This window comes from Crocodylus porosus, unplaced genomic scaffold, assembly GCF_001723895.1.
Source record: "Crocodylus porosus isolate Cpor-Errol unplaced genomic scaffold, CroPor_comp1, whole genome shotgun sequence".
Lineage (NCBI taxonomy): Eukaryota > Metazoa > Chordata > Crocodylia > Crocodylidae > Crocodylus > Crocodylus porosus.
In genome coordinates this window covers 6,938,139-6,956,196 of record NW_017728928.1, presented here as the reverse complement: position 1 = coordinate 6,956,196, position 18,058 = coordinate 6,938,139, and the positions used below count along the sequence as shown (strand labels likewise).

General features: G+C 45.0%; 1 protein-coding gene across 2 annotated transcripts; it reads left to right on the top strand.

Moving 5' to 3' along the window:
- Positions 1–6: 6 nt before the first annotated feature.
- Positions 7–17,469, top strand: SCPEP1 (serine carboxypeptidase 1). 2 transcript variants are annotated; one of them, XM_019542433.1, is made up of 13 exons: positions 7–105; positions 2,887–3,029; positions 3,786–3,875; positions 4,409–4,564; positions 5,072–5,146; positions 6,078–6,150; positions 7,417–7,454; positions 7,673–7,801; positions 8,741–8,825; positions 9,747–9,860; positions 10,785–10,922; positions 15,039–15,202; positions 15,502–17,469. In XM_019542433.1, exons 1-13 carry the CDS (start codon positions 54–56, stop codon positions 15,565–15,567), a joined length of 1,323 nt encoding a protein of 440 aa, XP_019397978.1. In that variant the 5' UTR covers positions 7–53; the 3' UTR covers positions 15,568–17,469. The 2 variants fall into 2 exon arrangements, with proteins under 2 accessions (XP_019397978.1, XP_019397979.1); XM_019542434.1 differs by lacking the exon at positions 7–105 and adding an exon at positions 2,055–2,296.
- The last annotated feature ends 589 nt before the right edge of the window (positions 17,470–18,058 follow it).

Sequence of the window (18,058 nt, the reverse complement as noted above, 5' to 3'; positions counted from 1 at the left end):
AAACCGCGCCGGACGCGCTCGCCTCGCCCCGCCCGCGCGCTCACACCAGCGCCATGGAGCCGCGACTGCTGCTGCTCCTGCTGCCGCTGCTCGCCCTGGGGTCAGGTAGGCGCCCCGCTCCCTTGTCAGCCCCCCACGACACACCCTGCAGAGCAATAAATAACTATCACATGTTGAACCCGATTTTAGGGCGTTCAGCAAAACGATGAGATGTTGAATCCGATTTCTAGACGAGCCCCGTGGGTTTGGCTTTTTTAAATGCACCACTCCTTGCCGACCTAACGACTCACGTGTGCCAGCCCATCCTAGAGGTGGCAGCTCTCTCCCCAGTCCTTTATTCCCGGCTCCTTGTTCCCAGGCCCGGTCTGGGCTCCGTCAGTTTGGGGCGAGATGTTTCATGCGGGTCCGGGATGGGCTGCCCCGTAGGGCCTCCTCGGGCCGGCGACGCACCAGGCCCGAAACGTCCTCACAAGGAACCGATTTTCCCGTAGGAACGATGTTACGAGTCAGCGTATAAAGGTTATTTATAAATTTATAAACGTTACGCGTCAATTTATAAAGGTCGTAAGTGCCATTCGTTGCAACTCAAAACGTCGAGGATTGCCTGTGTTCCTGCGTCCCAGTTCCTTGTTCCCAGGTCCAGTCTCAGCTCTTTCAGTTCGAGGTAACCTGTTTCACGCCGGTTTGGGGGCTGCCAGTGGCCAAGCCATGCCCTGCTCGGATGCACCAGGAGCGTCCTGCAGAGGTGTGGTTTGGGGGGACCCGAAAAGGATTTTGCCCCATGAGCCCAGCCTCATCTCAGCTCTCTCTTCAGGGCTCTAGGTACTTGCTTCATGGTATTATTTTCTATTTTTATTAGTAAAGATACATTTTTGACGAAATTTGAACTCTTTAGCCTGTCTAATTCATTGCTGACAGCTTTTAATTGTATGAAGATCAGATTTGAAAAAGGAACCAGGAACTGGGAATAAGGAACCGATTTCAGCTTTGTGAGTTCCTCGTGGAGCTGTGGAGGCTGTTGATAAAATAAGTGGTGGGGCAATGTTGTTGTCTTGTGCCAGCTATCGTCTCCTTGCACAAGCGGCTTTACCTGTAGTGTCTCACAGTTGTTGTGAGTTGCGACACTAGTGACCTGTCTGAGCCCATAGGTCTACGGTGGGGCCACAGAGGTGGTGGCTTATGAGCTGTGAATTGGCAGTCCCTTGTTTCAACTGCTCTGAGTCGCTGTAAGCCATGGGACAGGCCAACACCGAGGCATCTAAATAAGCTAAAGGCTGGTGAAAAGGAAGGGTCCAGGCTGCACTTCTGCTTTCAGAAGTGGAGGGGAGGAGTCCAGCTAATTAGCTACAAATATACCTTCGAGATGCACCAAGGTTGATCTGAAGCAGCTGCAGGATTAATTGCAAAGAATTCTGCTTGAAAACCAATAGATAATTTGGGTTTAGGACCACATTTATTCCTCAAAATAAGTTAATAGATTTATGGGAGGTGCTTTAGCTTGCTAAATTTTCACCCTGCCACCATCTTCTGATCTGGGCTCTGTTGCTCCTGGATGTTTCAGCATCCATGACCCAAACTTCCTGATCCTAAGCAATAAGGTTCCCCTGGAGTGCAGCGGACTGACACCAACTCCCCGAGGTAGATCCTGCACCCACCTGCCTGCAGTTTTCAGGAGAAGGTTATGGATCTGATTGCTGGATCAGGTGTTCTGGGCTGACTGTCCCAGTACTGGTGTGTGGTGGAGGTTGCTCCTGGATTGGAAAGCAGTGATTCTGTAGTTGCCTTCTACTAAGCATAAGATATTGTATTTTTGAGGCGGGAGCATGCCAGTCCGAAAAGTCTGTCAATGACGGCGTAATGCAGATGTTGGGGGTAGCTTTATTTTTGTGACCATGGGATGGGATGAACTGAACTACATCTGTTTTTGGTAGTAAGAAGAAATGGAAAGTCTTGATGCTGTAATGTGGCTCACAGACATTTTTCAGGACACATGAGAGCTAAAGACGACGCAGCTAAACTAATGATGTGTATAAGAACATTCTGGAGACCGCCTCCAAGTAACCCTTCCTCTGCTTGCAAGGTTTTCCAGGCGTCCTGGATAGATAACGCTGCCGGTGGAATGTAGGCTGGTTCAAGGCCACAGTTACTGCTGCTCTTTGCAGCAAAAATATCTTCCCCCAGAAATCTCTATTTAGTCTAAAATAGGTGGTATTTTTCCAAGTACTGTCCTCCATGGTCTCTCTAATGCTGTTTCTCAGTTGGGGAGCCTTCCTCAGTGCTTATTTCTGTGTTTGAGGTAAGGGACTGTGACATCAGGGGTCTGATCCTTGGAATGAATCTCAATTTCTACACCATGGGTGATTCAGTCCTTATACTGGTTTCGCTGGTCTTTAGGTGAGGTCCTTAGTGCGTTGTCAGTTGGCTTTTCTTACAGCCCATCTACCCTAAAGTTATCATATTTGGGGATCTCAACATGAGTTGGTCTTGTTAGAGGGAGAGAGACCAAACTGTTATGCCTTCTGAGTGAAATCCTGGCCCTACTGAATAGAATGGGGGTTGTGCCACTGCCTTCAGCAGAGCTGGGATTTCATCCTGATCTTCAGAAGTGCTAACCACGTCCTCACTAGAAACATTTACTCCAGCAATAGGACGAGGCATAGGTCGCAGTTACGTGATCAAACAGGTAAGCGCATGCCTCATTTAATTCATGAAGACCTAATGGTCTCAACATTGTTTTGAATATAGTCTGACCCTAGATATTTTATTCAGTGCCAAAACCTTTTTTTGTAATTACTGCACCCAAATTTAACATTGTAATACATCTTGGTTAAAGCCATACCAAATGTTTTGTATGGCTTAGCTGAATATTTTTCCTTTTTCTTTTAGGTGCCATTTTAAAACGATCAGAATCCAAAGAAGCGTGGGGATATGTACAAGTTAGAAATAATGCACACATGTTCTGGTGGTTGTACTATGCAAGCAACCCTACCAAAAACTTCACAGAACTACCTCTCATCATGTGGCTGCAGGTAAGTGGTTGTGGAAGATGCTTTCAAAGGCATCTTATTTTCATTTTTGCACATACAAATCTACTGATCAGCCATCACCTTCTGGTAATTCAGAAGTAGCATTCTGCATTTTCCAAGTAGTTTTCTGTGTCCGGTTCCTGGCTAATGAGCTAGGCTTTTAGGTTAGGAAAAAATAATTAAAATGTTATGCAAATATGTGAGTGACTGGGATGCTTGCACCTGCTCACCAAAATTGTATTGCAGCAACAGAGGAAGTTTGTTATTTTTTTGTAGCATGATAGTGCCTTCTATGCGAGACACTGCCAAATGAAATGATGGCTCTTGCCCTGAGAAGCTTATATTGAAAGTAAGGCTTGGAGACGTTGGATACAGAGGATTAGAGGCTGAGAGAACTTTTTATATGGAGTGGGGAATGCTGAACATGTTGAGAACTAACTATTCTCAGTGCACCAGTTTGGTAGCTGACTCTTCCACACCATCCTGCGTAGAAGTGACTTCCTCTCTGGATGGAAACAAAAGCTTCAGAGCTCTGTCTGCAAAGTAGAAGGTTCCTCTGTGTTTTCATTAATTGGTGACTGATTCCCTTTCTGAATTCCGTTCACAAATAGCACGTGTATATAATTAAGGGAGATGGGTGGAGAGGGGACTTTGTATTTTAGCATGCAGTGCAGAAACTATTCCTGTTGAGTGACCATATTCCATTAGTTTACCGTGATTTCTCCAGATTTTAACTTCCTTGTTCTTTTCACTCCATAGGGAGGTCCAGGAGCTTCAGGCTGTGGATTTGGGAACTTTGAAGAAATTGGTCCCTTAAATACCAAACTGAAACCAAGAAACACAACCTGGGTATGATGGAAAGCTTATGATTGGGATAATCTCAGCTTTTTATTTATTGACTCATAGATATGATATGACAAATAACTGACTGAGACAAAAACACCCCAAGAAATACATTCATCTTAAATTCAGCCATCCCTAGGAGCAGAATCTTTCTTTTAGTTGTGCTCGAGTCCACAGACCTGCTTGAATCATCATTCCTCAGGTGTTTGCAGTACTTACTTGTTTGGCTTTAAATGCTGCACCCCTAAAACGCTGCAGCTTGAAAAACAGCTGCCAGGAAAACCCAACTGAGAGCTTCAGTATAGGCATATTCATTGATTTTGGTGGAGAAAATGTGGTTGGATGAATTATCTGTTGCAAACATCTGGGCTTAAAATTAAGGGAAACATGGAAAGATATTATTTCAGTCCATGGCTTTATACAACAGACATAAGCTGTGTCTGGACATCTGCAAATTTCTTAGAGCACCCTTGAGGCCCTGCTGGGAGGGGGCAACTGAAATGAGACTGCATTACAATCCTCTTTCTCGGCTGCTGTAGTTGCAGGCAGCCAGCATACTGTTTGTCGATAACCCCGTTGGCTCTGGATTCAGTTATGCAAATGACAGCAGTGCATTTGCAAAAGATGTCGCCACTGTTGCTTCTGATATGCTGGTGCTGCTTAAAGAATTCTTCAAGAGTAAGACAGAATTCCAGGTAAGGGACTTCTAACTTTGGTTTAATAGCATTAGAAGAGAATGCAGTGTCAATCCAGGTTTCAAAGAGAGAGCATTTGCTGCAGTGTGATGGGAGGAGTTGCAGGTGTAATTAGTGACCCCCCTTCCCCTCCACAAATGTAAAAGTGGAATTAGTTGTTTGTGACGGCCATTTCAGCTATATTTATTTCTGTTGCTGTCTTTGGCTTCAGCTGTATGTCCAGGAGGGCAGATTCCTGTGTCCATATGGACTCTGGGCATAGATTATTGATTGATTGATTGTTTATTTGATTTCTATCCTGCCTTATCCAATAGGCTCATCAGATCAGAGCCTTCTTGGTTACAAAAATGAAAACCAGTTCCTCCAAAAGTCACATTCCATGACTCCAGATATTCAGTGCTTTGGGTGACGACTACCTGAGGTTTGGGTTTTGTGGGTGGCAGAAGGTGGGTAGGACATGTGTTGTGCTTGGTGCCTAACATCCTTGCTGTGTGGCTTCTCCTTCAGACTCTTCCATTCTACATCTTCTCAGAATCATATGGAGGCAAAATGACAGCTGCCATTGCCTTAGAGCTGCATAAGGTAAAGTGTATCCTTGCCTGTGTAAGATGCCACTTTGCCCACATGTCTACCAAAGTGTCACTGTTTTACAAAAAGTCTAATGCTGGATTTGAGCTGGGCTTTTTTGAGCAGCACCTTTGATTTGCTGTTGTAAGAAGCCTTTTTCCCCCTTCATTTACTGTCAGAGAGAAAGCTCTTAGTCCATCTAAGACATGATTAACCATAAAGTAACTTGGTACCCTGGCAGTCAAGGCACATGCAGAATCCAGGTAGTCTTGTGGGAGATGGGGCGGGGGGTGGCGTTCAGAGGCTTGAAGAGCTACTAGGTGTTTAGTTCCCATTGGAAGTCAATGGGAGTTGACCATTTCATCCCCACCCTTGGACTCTGTCCTGCAAATTTTGTAACCCCAAATCTGTTTCCTGAATTGGATAATTTAACAAACGGGTATCTTGCCCTTCCCAAGGGACAGTGTATTCAAACCACACTAGGAACACCTGTGGAGGTTGTTGAAATGGTCAGCTTATTCTCACAGATTTGAACTACTCCAAAGATTTTGCGAGCTTTGTAAAGCATACCAAGTGCCCTGAACTGGCACTTGTGTATATAGTGCATGCAGAAACACAAATTGCAATGTGAGCATTTCCTTCCCTTTCTTTCCTCCATATCCAGCATAGCCAAACCAGAAGCAGAGTGTGCTCTTCTAGGAGCTGGGATGTACTGTCAGTCATCTGGGGTGCAAATAGGCTTTCGTCATCCTTCATTTCTGATGTCATCCCTTGAAGTTAGTTAAAATGTGGGAGGAGGAGAGGGCGTTTCTTGTAACACCAGGACACTTCTGCTTATTTTTGCATTTGGAAATCTCTCTCTGCTACTTAAGATCTGGTGCTTAGCACCTTTCCTTAACTCACTAATGTGCATACTAATTCCTCTTTCTTTCATGTGTTTCTAAAGGCAATTCACGCTGGAAGCATAAAGTGCAATTTCAGTGGTGCTGCCCTGGGGGATTCCTGGATTTCTCCCTTAGGTAGGTTCATAGAGTTGGATAACCTCCTATATCTATTGGTATATATGGTCTGTCCCTGCTTTAAATGACTGCAAAAAAACAGATCTTAGTAAAGCTGTGTTGATATTCCAGGGAGCTGTGATGCAAACTGACTGTCTTTTAGTAAGTGTCATAATTTCACATTTCTGTAGTAGTAACAAGCACGCATGCGTTCACATAAGCAGATGGCAGAGGGTGCCCCTAAATCTCTTTGATACAAGAGTGCTTCAGCTAAAGTGAAGTCACAGTGATTCACAAGGCCACAACTGATTCCCAAATGATGGTGCAGTGGAGGAGACCTGGCCTCTGCCTGCTGTGATCTGGTATTCTTGATGATCTGAGAACCACTGACTTGCAGCTTCTCTATCTTAAGATGCCCAGTGTGAGACTTCTCAGTCCTGACTTTCTCTGCAGGCTGAAGGACCCCTCTCCCACTGCAGCTGGTGCTCAGCAGCTGGGCACTAGAGCTCTGTTCATTCTTGAAGAGTCTGGCAACTAAGTACATTTAAAAACAAAATGGCAGGTGGGAAAATGCCAGCTTTCCAGCCTCTCCAGATGGAGTGTTGTATATCAGGAGAATCCGTGTTTCTAAATTTCAGCAATGCCTGTCTTTTTTAAAACGGTTGTTTCCCATATACCATTAAAATGAGAATCCACCAGGTGATAGCTGAACAGCTGGGGTAACTTTGCCCTTGGGGAGGAAGAGGGAGAGAGGAAAGACCAAGTCAAAGGACTTCCACTTCCAATCCTGCAGTGAGATTTATACAACAGGCCCATGACATTGTCTCACCTTGGCTGTGGGAAGCTGGAAGCATGGGACCTATTGGGTCACACTAAACATTGCATCCCAGCCAGGGATGACTATAGTATTGATTGTCAAAAATCTGACTTTTTTTTCCTTTCCTTTTGTAATGTTTGCAAGTAGATATGCCTTGACTGTGAATGCTAACTAGTCCAATTTTGTCTAAGTTCTCATACCTTAGCATAGTGCTGCAAAGTTTGGGATTAAAATGTCTGTTTGCTGCTTTAGAAAGCTTCCGTTAGCTAGCATGGTGGTGGTGGTATTGGTCTTCTGCCTTTGTACTCAGCCTTTTCTGCAGCACCTAAACTTTAAGCTAAATTTTATCTGACAGTGCCTCTTTCCTGAGTACTTCATCTTTGCCTCCATCGGCTCCTGTCATTATTATTCCTGCTGCATTAGCAGGAAATTTTAATTGGAGATGACTGAAGTCTGTTTTCTTCCTCTAGATTCGGTACTCTCCTGGGGACCTTACCTTTACAGCACTGTAAGTACCTACCCAAGCTTTTCCATTTGCAATAACTGTTCTAGCTTTTAGGCTTTGCACAAGAACTTCTTATGCCCATACAATTTAAATACAAGAGTGAACTCTGACATCAACTTGAACATTCGGCTAGCATAAAAGCCATGTAATAAATTAACCTGGCAATGTAATTGTCCATAGCATAAATTTTAAGTCAGTGGTTCTTCCTGTTTGCATTTCAGTCTCTTCTTGATGATAAGGGCCTCACAGAAGTCACTGCTGCTGCCAAAGAAGTCATGGATGCAGTGAATAAAAAGGATTATGCACTAGCCACTCAACTCTGGAGTAAGACAGAAGAGTTAATTGAACAGGTAGGAGGCTGTCTCTCATAAAGTTTCTGCTGTGCCAACCTGGAAGCATTTTTGCACTTGCTTTGCACTGGCCTGAATGGCTACAGGATGCAATAGAGAATGAGGCCCAAGTGCATGTCAGATAGGGCTGTGTTAAAGTTCTGATTGGGTAAAGCTCTGAAATGTGTCCTTAATTTCATGTATGCGAAGAGACCCATTAATTTCAGCTATAAGACTCAAATGCTGTTTAAGTTAGTCATGTCCCTCTGCAAGTAGCACATTGCCACTGAGCCTAAAACACCCAGCCAAAAACTGCTTCTTTTTGTGCTTTTTTTGTAGCTGGTTTCGCTTCCTTACTCTCGCACTCTTGTGGAACCTTTTGCTCTTCTTTTTAAGCTAATACAGCCACTGTAATTCATCTGCCATGTGTAGCTGAAGGCACAGCCAAGGCTTTACCAATGTGTCAAGCTGCTGTGATAAGAGCAAATGGAGTGAGCGGTCTCATGCTTTGGAGATGGCGTAGCAGAAGAATAAATCTCAGAGGTCTGTGTTGTTGAGGTCTTTAGCTGTAGCTGATATAGGTGGAATAATGCTGTCCTTGTAGATTCACAGCCCTATCGGTCAAAAAAGAATATTTGTAGCAGGACTTGCAAGTACATACCAGCACATACCTGTGTTCATAAGTACCCCGAGTTGAGTGTGAATGTTGGCAACTGCCAAAAGCCCCTTCCAGAACTCAGGAAATTAAGGGAACAAGGGGCCAGAAATCATTTCACAAAAGGTCTTCCTCAAGATGGAGCCAGCAAGGAGTCTCTTTTAAATAGAGCATATTAATTCCTGATCTGGGAGGAGAGCTGGAGCCTCCTATGTCAGAAGCATTTTTCTTTTCTTAAACTACTGGAATTGAAGATCCATCCTGATCCTCCTTTTGCAAAACAAGCTGTTCTCTTGGTTTTCTAGAACACAGACGGCGTGAACTTCTATAACATCCTGACCAAGCGGGCTCCTGCTCTCCAGGAACGAGAACATGAAGCCATCTATCTTAGTAAGTTGAGGCAAGCAAGTTTACACAGTTAAGCTTCCAAGGACCTGAGTTTCAGAGTTGCTGGGAACCCACGCCTGTGACCAGAGTGAGCAGGAAATGTCTGTCAATCACATTCTGAAAATGAGGCCTTGAAGCAGATGCCTGACACACTTGCTCAAGAACCTGGACCTGCTGGGCCCCATATGTAGACAGGGCAGGAGCATAGATATTAGGACAGCCATTTCATGGATAGCACTTCCATTAAAACAGATCTTGGGATTAGTCATGATGAGCAATATATATCACTGCTGTGAAATTTCACAACCTCTAAACAGCTTCTTCCAAACACTTACACTTCTCTCTTTTAGCAGGAGAATGAAAATAGTCTTCCTCCCAGCTATTATCTAGTGAGACACTTGACTTCCACAGTCCTTCAGGTCCTGTCAACATTGACGTGAAAATTAACACGCGTTGCTTTTCACCTCTTCCTGCCTCTCTATTGGCTTTCAGAGGCTCATAAGGGAAGTGAACAGCACTGTTGATTTCCAAAAGTATAACCAGTTGTTGCAGCTTCAAACTAACAGGTCTGGTGAAAAGAAGCAATTGGTCTATGCATAATAGTGAAAGCAGAGCCCCAGGAAACCTTCTGCGAGCAGCAGTCTGCCTTAGTAGAAAGTGGAAGTAAATAGTCTGTTTCTTTCTTCTGTAAAATGAATTGGCTCACAGCAGGGTCAGAATGCTCATCTCTTCCAAGTCAGCAAGGCTTCCTCTGTGATGCTGCAGTTTCAGTAGAAAAAGAGCTCATCAGATCCAAATGCAGTGAGCCTCAGGAGATGATTGCGGCACTGTCCTATGGTATTCATTGCATCCCGTGTATGCCCGTCTGCCATTTTAGAATTGAGCATTGTCTGTGCCAGACTAAAGCTTGTTCTTTCTCTGCAGTGAGGCTCTACCAACGCCATGTTGAACACCTTCACAAGGACCAGTTAAGTGACCTAATGAATGGGCCCATCCGAAAGAAGCTGAAAATCATTCCGGACTCTGTCAAGTGGGGAGGTATCATCTGCTGTCTGGCATAGACCTCGTGAGCAGTTTGTAACGGGCGGTATCATAGTCTGCAAAAAGCAGCTGGCCCTGTCTAAGGCTCCCCAGGACAGATTGCTGGAAGAGCTTTCACAACAGGGCACTGGGAAGCCTGTGGGAGCAAACATGCTGTCAGGTCCAGTCCCCATGTCTTCAGCCCACTGTGAACTAGCCAGGTGCACACCGTGGTGGGGGGATAGTCTTATTTTCAATTTTAAAAAAATCATGTTCCAAGCCAAATCAATTCCAAATCTGTGAGTCATTCAAGAACCATATGTCGCCTTACTACCAGCAAACATCCTCCACCCCCACCTGAGGCTTCAGATGTTTCCAAAGTATTTGGCAGGCATCCTACATGCAGGCCCAAGCCCAGAGGTTTGCCCCCAAGTTTCACTTGCCTTCAGCCATATAGCCGCAGGAGCAAGCTAGGTAGTCTGCCTCAGACCTGAGCAGCAGGAGCCCACCTGGCCCTCTTGGGTTATATTTGCCAACACAGCTATGTTGCTTCTACCTAGTATGTGCTGTGAACATGTCACATCTTCCTAAGGTGCTTCCTGGGGTGGTAACAGGGTAGTGGAGTCATTCCTTGGGTGCCCTAACAGCCCCCATCAAGTCTCTTCCACGGAAAACCAGTGCAGGGAGGGTGTGGGGGCGGAGAGTGTAAATCCACCGCAAGAGAACGGGAGGGAGGATGCTGAATGCCTGCCAGCACCTGCTAAGCTGGTAATGGGAGCTGGAAACTAACAATCAAGGGACACGGTACAGTTGCAAACACTAGTGTGTTGTTCTGCTCCTGGTCGTGGGGTCTTGTTGGGACCCAGCCAGTCTCTGCTCTGCCTCAGCCTTCCAACTCTGTTGATTACAGTGTGTTTTCTCTGTCCGGGTCCAAATGATTAGGGCAGTCAGAAGAAGTGTTCACGAACATGGCTGGGGATTTCATGAAGCCTGTTATTGACATCGTGGACCAGCTGCTGGCGGCCAACGTCAATGTTACCATCTACAATGGGCAGCTGGATCTTATTGTCGACACTATGGGTAAGGACCGTTTTTTGACTGGGGTTCAGATGGGCTCTGCCCCAGAAGAAATTGGGTATTAGGCTTCATAAAGCTACAGATACCTGTCTGTGGTACACCAAGGGAAAGGCAGTCCTCTGAGGCCAGTGCCTCTCTGTTCTCCCTCTTGGTGGAGCATCCTGATGGCCATGGTACTTTCTGCTCTTAGTAGCAAAGATGTGTCACCAATGTGTCTGCATTCCTGCACTCAAGAGTATCTGTACAGAGATGTGGGAGCTGCTGCTGTCTCTCTTCCATCCCTGCCCCACCTCTAGGCATATTCCCCTTGCTGTCTCTTGAACAAAGGAGTGCTGCAGGAATCTGTTCTCCTAAGTGAGTTGAGGTGGCTATGGCTTTTTCTCCTAAGTAGCTTTCTCTTGAAGCTGTTCAGTCCACAGAGACCTTTGCAAGGTTAATTATCCCTAAGTGATTCTCAGTTTTTTAGGTTAAAGCCCACCATACTGGGAGTATTATTCTGACATGACTTTTGGTAAATCGTGGTATTTGAGGTGCCATTTTTTTCCTTCCCTCCCGTAACAAAAGAGCATGACTGGTCAAATCGCTTCATCTTTTGGCTTCATCTTTTGATGCCCTCCCCTTACGCCTTCATGTGAAAACCAGGGGTCCCCAATCTTCCCTGTGTCTCAGGGTAAGCAAGGACTGTCTTGTTTGCTGTGTCTTTACAGTGGCAACTCCAGGCTACTCTGAGCACTACAGCAGAACAAGAATGAAGTAATTAGTATTGTGAGGTGCTCAGTTATTAGAGGCCAGTGCCATAGGAAAGCCTATAAACCAGTAGCCTGTAGAGGCTGTTGGCCCTCCTGCTGTGGGCTGAGCAAGCTCCCAAGCCAGGCCAGGGAGGTATTCTGATGGGTTTGTCTCCTATACCATCCTCCAGTTGGGCTGCACTTCTCATGAGTGACACTGCTCAGAATCTGCTCCTTGGTTGTGACACATCAGCAACCACAGATCTATTTCTCAGCATGAGCAATAGGAAGCTCCACAAAGTGCAGGCTAGGGAGCAGTCAGGGGAAGGCAATACACATTTATATGTTCAGGTAAATAGAGCTTTGAAATTCGTGCATGTGACTTAATTCCCTTCTGCTCTGCTTCTACTAATGTGTTGCGATAGCGATCTCTGTTGGACAGGGACCACATCTCACTGTCCATTGAACAAAATCTAATCTGATGGTGTTCGGTCCCGTCAACTGAAATCAGTAACTTGATGAGCCTGATAGTTAAGATGAAGGGGATGGTGTTGAAAGACAAGGGCACCTGCCTCAAGACAGCAGGTGTCAGCTTGCATGCATCTCAGTGGCTCAGAAGGCTTGCTCGTGTTGCATTGTTTGGCCAGTTGTGCAATGAAGTGGTTTTCTGCTCTCCACCCTGGGTGTTGCTGGAATATTATAGGCTGTTGCCAGTCTGCCAGGCCTTGTTCTCTTATCTTTCCTCCTTCATTCAAATAGTCCCCTGCAAGGCTGGGCAAACCGTCATCTTATATTGTGGATGGTTTTATCCTTTAGATCTCTCGGCCCCTAACTGCTCAGATGCTCCAATTCTCTACTTAGTTCCTTCAGTGAACAGCCCTGCAATCAATAAGTCTCTAGGCTGTCAAAATCTTTAGGTATTTAGGCTGTCAAAACTGATTAGCAGTGTATGGCACACCAATTTGCTATATTTTGAGCTAAAATTGAACTGCTCTTCTTAAAGTAGAAATTGCTCTAGAAATCAGAAGGCAGAGATTAGGTGGGATGGAAGCTGCTTTTTTCTTTTTAATGTCCTAGAATTGGCTTCTCTTTGCTGTCTCAAACTATAATCCTCTCCAACCTTTTATACAGACTTTGTCTTCTCAGATGATCTTGGTTAGATGGCTGTCAGAAATCATGAAATAATGTCATGTGATGCGTGTTTTGCATCTCTGAAGGAGATGTCAGTATTCTTGTGGTAGCATCCTGCAGGGTGTAGGAAGTGGGGATTCAGGAATACCAGGGGAAACACGGATAAGCTGGACTTGCTTGTGCTGCAGAATCTCCCTGAGGTTCACATCCATGCTGCATCTACACATAGACCTGAATGCAAGGTGGAAAAAAAAAATCAACATTTTTTTAAAAATAAAAATGGTTTTTTAATTTAAATTAGATTTTTCTTTATTTAGTCATGCTTTGATATTTTTGGGGGGTTGAGATGCTTTTTTTAAAGAAAATAAACTTATATAAAGATAGTTTTAATTTTAAGATATGTTAAAGTTCAAAGATATCATCATGGAATAGGGATTATAACTTCTAATTGTATACTATTTGAGATGTTATATTCATGTAAACTTTTTAGAAGTTTCATGGTTTCATAGTTGGTAGAGTCAGAAGGGACCTGAGCAGGTCATCAAGTCCGACCCCCTGCCGTGGGCAAGAAAGGATGCTGGGGTCAAATGACCCCAGCAAGGTGACTGTAGCCTTCTTTTGAAGACCCCCAGGGTAGGAGCGAGCACCACTTCCCTTGGAAGTTGGTTCCAGATCCTAGCTGCCCTGACTGTGAAATAGTGTTTCCTGATGTCTAGCCTGAACCTACTCTCAGTCAACTTGTGGCTGTTATTCCTAATTACTCCTGGTAGTGCTCGGGGGAACAGGGACTCGCCATTCCTCGCTGGTCCGCCGGTAAGTTTATAGACGGCCACCAGATCCCCTGTCAGCCCTCTCTTGTGCAGACTGAACAGGTTCAGGTCTTGTAGCCTCTCCTCGTTGGGCCTGCCCTGCTGCCCCCTGATCATGTGAGTGGCCTCCTCTGGACCCTCTCCATGTTGTCTACATCCCTCATGAAGTGTGGCGCCCAGAACTGGATGCAGTACTCCAACTGCGGCCTGACCAATGTTGCATAGAGGGGGAGAATCGCCTCCTGGGACCTGCTCGTGATGCATCTGTGAATGCATGACCAGGTACGGTTGGCCTAACTGACCACGTCCCCACATTGGCGGCCTGTGTTCATCTTGGAATCAATAATGACTCCAAGATCCTTTTCTGCCTCTGTGCTGGTGAAAAGGGAGTTCCCCAGCCTGTAGGTATGGTGCTGCTTTTCCTCCCCAGGTGCAGTACCCTGCACTTCTCAGTATTGAATCCCATCTTATTCTCATCTGCCCACCCCTGTAACCTGTGAAGATCTAGTTGTAGCCTGTCCCTCCCTTCTATCGTGCCCACATCCCCCCACATCTTAGTGTCATCTGTGAATTTGTACAAGGTGCTTTTTACCCCTTCGTCCAGGTCACTGATGAAGATGTTGAACAATGTGGGTCCGAGCCCTGGGGGACCCCACTGCCCACATCCCTCCAGGTCGAAAATGACCCGGTCACTACCACTCTCTGGGTGCGGTCCTCCAGCCAACTAGTGACCCATCTGACTGTGTAGGCATCAACGCCACAGTTGTCTAATTTTTTTAATGAGAATGGGGTGAGAGACAGTGTCAAGGTCTTCCTAAAGTCCAGAAAGACTATGTCCACTGCTGCCCCTGTGTCCAATGATTTGGTGACCTGGTCATAGGAGGCCACCAGGTTGGTCTGACAGGACCTGCCTCTAATGAACCCATGTTGGTTGCCCCTAAGCATAACCTCCCATGCTGGTCCCTCGCAGATGTGCTCCTGGATAATTTTCTGAAAGAGCTTCCCCAGGACCGAGGTAAGACTAACCGGCCTATAGTTTCCTGGGTTCTCCTTCCTGCCTTTTTTGAAAATGGGGACCACATTGGCCCTTTTCCAGTCCTCTTATAAATAGGTCACAATGGACCATGGACTATATTAGGGGCCCAATCTTATGGGGTTCCCAGGGGCTCCTCTACATTAGTAAAGATTAAAGAAAACCATTCTACCCAATGGAACTCAGTGTTCAGTCTAGAAGATCTCATTGAGGATCTCTGTGATGCTTAGTTTCAGTTCTCAAACTGGATTTGTCTCTCCGGATCATAGGCAGACAAGGTTCTTTGGGAATGTGTGATATCTTTCATTAGATTTTGTAATAACTTTGCTTTGTGCATGCTAGTGTGGGTACAGGGGGACATCTCCAGTGTTGCCTTGATTAAAATAATATGCATAACTCCCTTCTGTCCCTGTGTCAGGCCAAGAGGCGTGGGTCCGGAAGCTGAAATGGCCTAAGCTGGAGCGGTTCAGCCAGCAGAAGTGGAAGGCTCTGTACATATGCCCAGAATCCACCGAGACAGCTGCTTTCTATAAGTCCTATGAGAACTTGGCTTTCTACTGGATTCTAAGGGCTGGACACATGGCAAGTAACACACTTATTTAAAAAAATAGAGGAAAATGATGAGAACAGTTGTATGCATATTTTTTTCTGCTTTTCCTGCTTAGTCTTCCTGGCTTTGCCACAGACCTGGTTGGACCCTTGGCAAGTCACTTCAAGGTCGTTGTGACTTTGCTACCCCTTTATCTATTTACAAGCCTTCATATTGGGTAAAAGGCTGAAAGGATGTCCTCCAAAAAGCAAGCTAAATAGTAGCATGATTACAAACTATCTAGAGTCCTGCCTCTGCAAAGCAGTTAATATGCATTGTCTTTCTATGCTAGGTACCAGCTGATCAAGGGGAGATGGCACTGAAAATGGTTAGGATGGTGACGCAACAAAAACACTGATGAAAATGGAGGCCAGCTGGCCTGGCTGATGTGCAGAACTCCTGTGCTTTAGTGGACCTTGGGCCACAGAATGAACTGCAGAACAGACGATCAGTTTTTGGAAGTATAGGCTTTCTAATTTGGTAATAAGCAAATCATTGAAAGAAATGCGTGGTTATTAACTGAAGAGTTGCCTTTGACTTTGCAAACTGATTCTTTGCCTCAGTACTGCTTATTATGACTTTTATTGGGATCTTCTCCGATAAATACTTTACTCAGAGCTGCTGCCTGTTGTACCGGAGGTTTTTATATCTTTTATAAAATGTTAGAATTGCTCAAATATTCTTTGCCTGTTTATGCGCCAATATCAAGGCTATTTTGCTGCTTTAAAGACCCAGTCTAGGTTAGCAAACCTGCTGCTTATAGCTGTTGATTTTTTTTTTTAAAGGTTTTGAGTCCTCTGAATCATCAGGTGGCATAATTTTTATCTTAAAGTTGCAGACCTGCTGTAATCTGACTTGATTTTAAGCCTAGAACCAGTATGGGGGCTTCTGTGCAAGTGGCAGTGGCAGGTGGGGGGCAGGGAGGGAAAGAGTTGTACTGTGCCTGTCTTTCTGATTTCTGATGATTTTTTTAATGGTACATTACACAAGATTTGTTTAAAAATATTTTAGTAGCAAGCAACATCCCTCCAGATGTTTATTCCTAAATAAACTACAAGCAGTGTCTTTACATGAGCAACCAGAACCTTTTTCATAAGATGTTTAATAGTGTTGGCTTAGCCAGAATGGCAGCGTAATACTGTGCAACACAGAGGCAAGAACACTGCTGCTAATAATTCAGTCCCCACTTTTGCTTCTCCAGCTGAACCAGGCTGGAGTAAGCTTCAACAGCTCATAGCGAGATGTTTTTTTCCGGGAAATGCACTTTCTGGGTAATCCAGTTTTATTGTCTGCCTATAAGCTTGAACCTCTATTTTTGGCTTTGGGGAATAAAGCTGTCGGTGTTGAACAATGAACCCTGCCTCAGCAATGAAGCCACACTCTGCCAGGGTTCTGCTCAAGGCAGGTTTTAATATGGTTTTTAAAGTCCAATAAAAGCCTAGAATGGATGATAACCCTTTCTGCTTTAAGGAAACATTGCTGCCTGGGGATTACCGTGTTCCTGTGCTTTATGAGCAGTAGCTAAAAGCAGCAAGTTCCTTCCCCTGTGGCCCAGTGCGAAGGAAGTGTAGGTGGTAAGAGGTAAGAATTAACCTGGAATAAGCAACTTAAAGGAGCAGCTGGCTACAGTTTGTAGGCAGTCTGTCTTGCTTTCTCTGTAGGCAGTCCCTTCTCACTTTGTAGGTGTCAGTAAGGTAGGCTTTCTTGGCAGCACCTGAAGCTTGAGGAGACTGACTTCCTCCTTTAACGACCGGCCGGTGGTTTAGTAATGACAAGAGAATTGTTCAGTGGCTTCTGTCCCTAGAGTTCTTCCATGTTCACAGCGCTCTCTATTCCTGCCTTGCCCTTTTGTTCTGAAAAGCTACAAACCAAGTCTAACTAGCTGGGCTGTGTAATCTAATTACCTGCTTATATTGGTGAAAAATATATGTGCCTGTGGAGCAGTCATTAGGGCTTATAAACTGTATCCATCCATAGGCTGAACACCAGTTAAAATTGCAAATCCTACACCACTGAGGAACCCACCTTCATTTTATTTTATTACTCACCAGTCTTAGCTGACTGTGGTGATGGTGGAGGTAGGTTTGCTTCCTCACAGGTGCTGTAGAAAACCTGGTAAAAAATGATTAGGCCTCAAGTCCTTGCAAGGCACCTCATTAGCGGTGGTATGCTGCACCTGTTTTGAGTGTATGCTGCACATCTCTTCCAGATAAGAGCAGCTGCTTGGAAAATACATTAAAAATAAATGGTCTTAAGTGAGGCTCTAGGATTTTTTTTTTTTTGGTTACAAAGCTAGAAAATTCAAAGAAAAATACAAACTATGATTCTTCTTTCTCTTGTAATGCCATGTATTTTAATGGCTTGGACAATCTGATATCTTACTGGCCAATTATTACTATTTAATAATAGCAATTTCCATAGAAACCAATTCAACTGTGAGAGATGAACGTGGCGGCACTTCCTCTCCAGCAGACTTAAGCGTGGCTTTCTATAGTGCTCCTGGTATCTGCTGAAAAATGCAAGCTGTCCATCAGGTAATGAACAGGTGCTGGCTTTCTTGGCAAGGAGCAGTCTGGGCTTGGACAAATATCTTGGATCAAAAAAACGATTACCTGTAATGAGGGAGAGGCTGCCTCCACAATACCAGGCGTTCCCAGCACAGCGAGCCTGGCAGTACACAGGAGTGCAGGATCCATTAAGATGATGAAGGAGGAATCACTTAAGCTCAGTTTTGAAGAGGCATTGATTTCATTTGGAGCTAGGGACCTATATTTCCTAAAAAATCTGCACCTTAGCAACCAGCAGGTAGCTGCATCAGGCTGTTTTTTTAATGTTTTGAAATGTTGTAG

Coding starts and splice junctions, on each gene's coding strand:
- SCPEP1 (XM_019542433.1), top strand. CDS start 54: ATGGAGCCGCGACTGCTGCTGCTCCTGCTGCCGCTGCTCGCCCTGGGG. Junction 4,565..5,071: donor AGAGTAAGACAGAATTCCAG/GTAAGGGACTTC, acceptor CTTCTCCTTCAG/ACTCTTCCATTCTACATCTT. Junction 6,151..7,416: donor TTCCTGGATTTCTCCCTTAG/GTAGGTTCATAG, acceptor TTCTTCCTCTAG/ATTCGGTACTCTCCTGGGGA.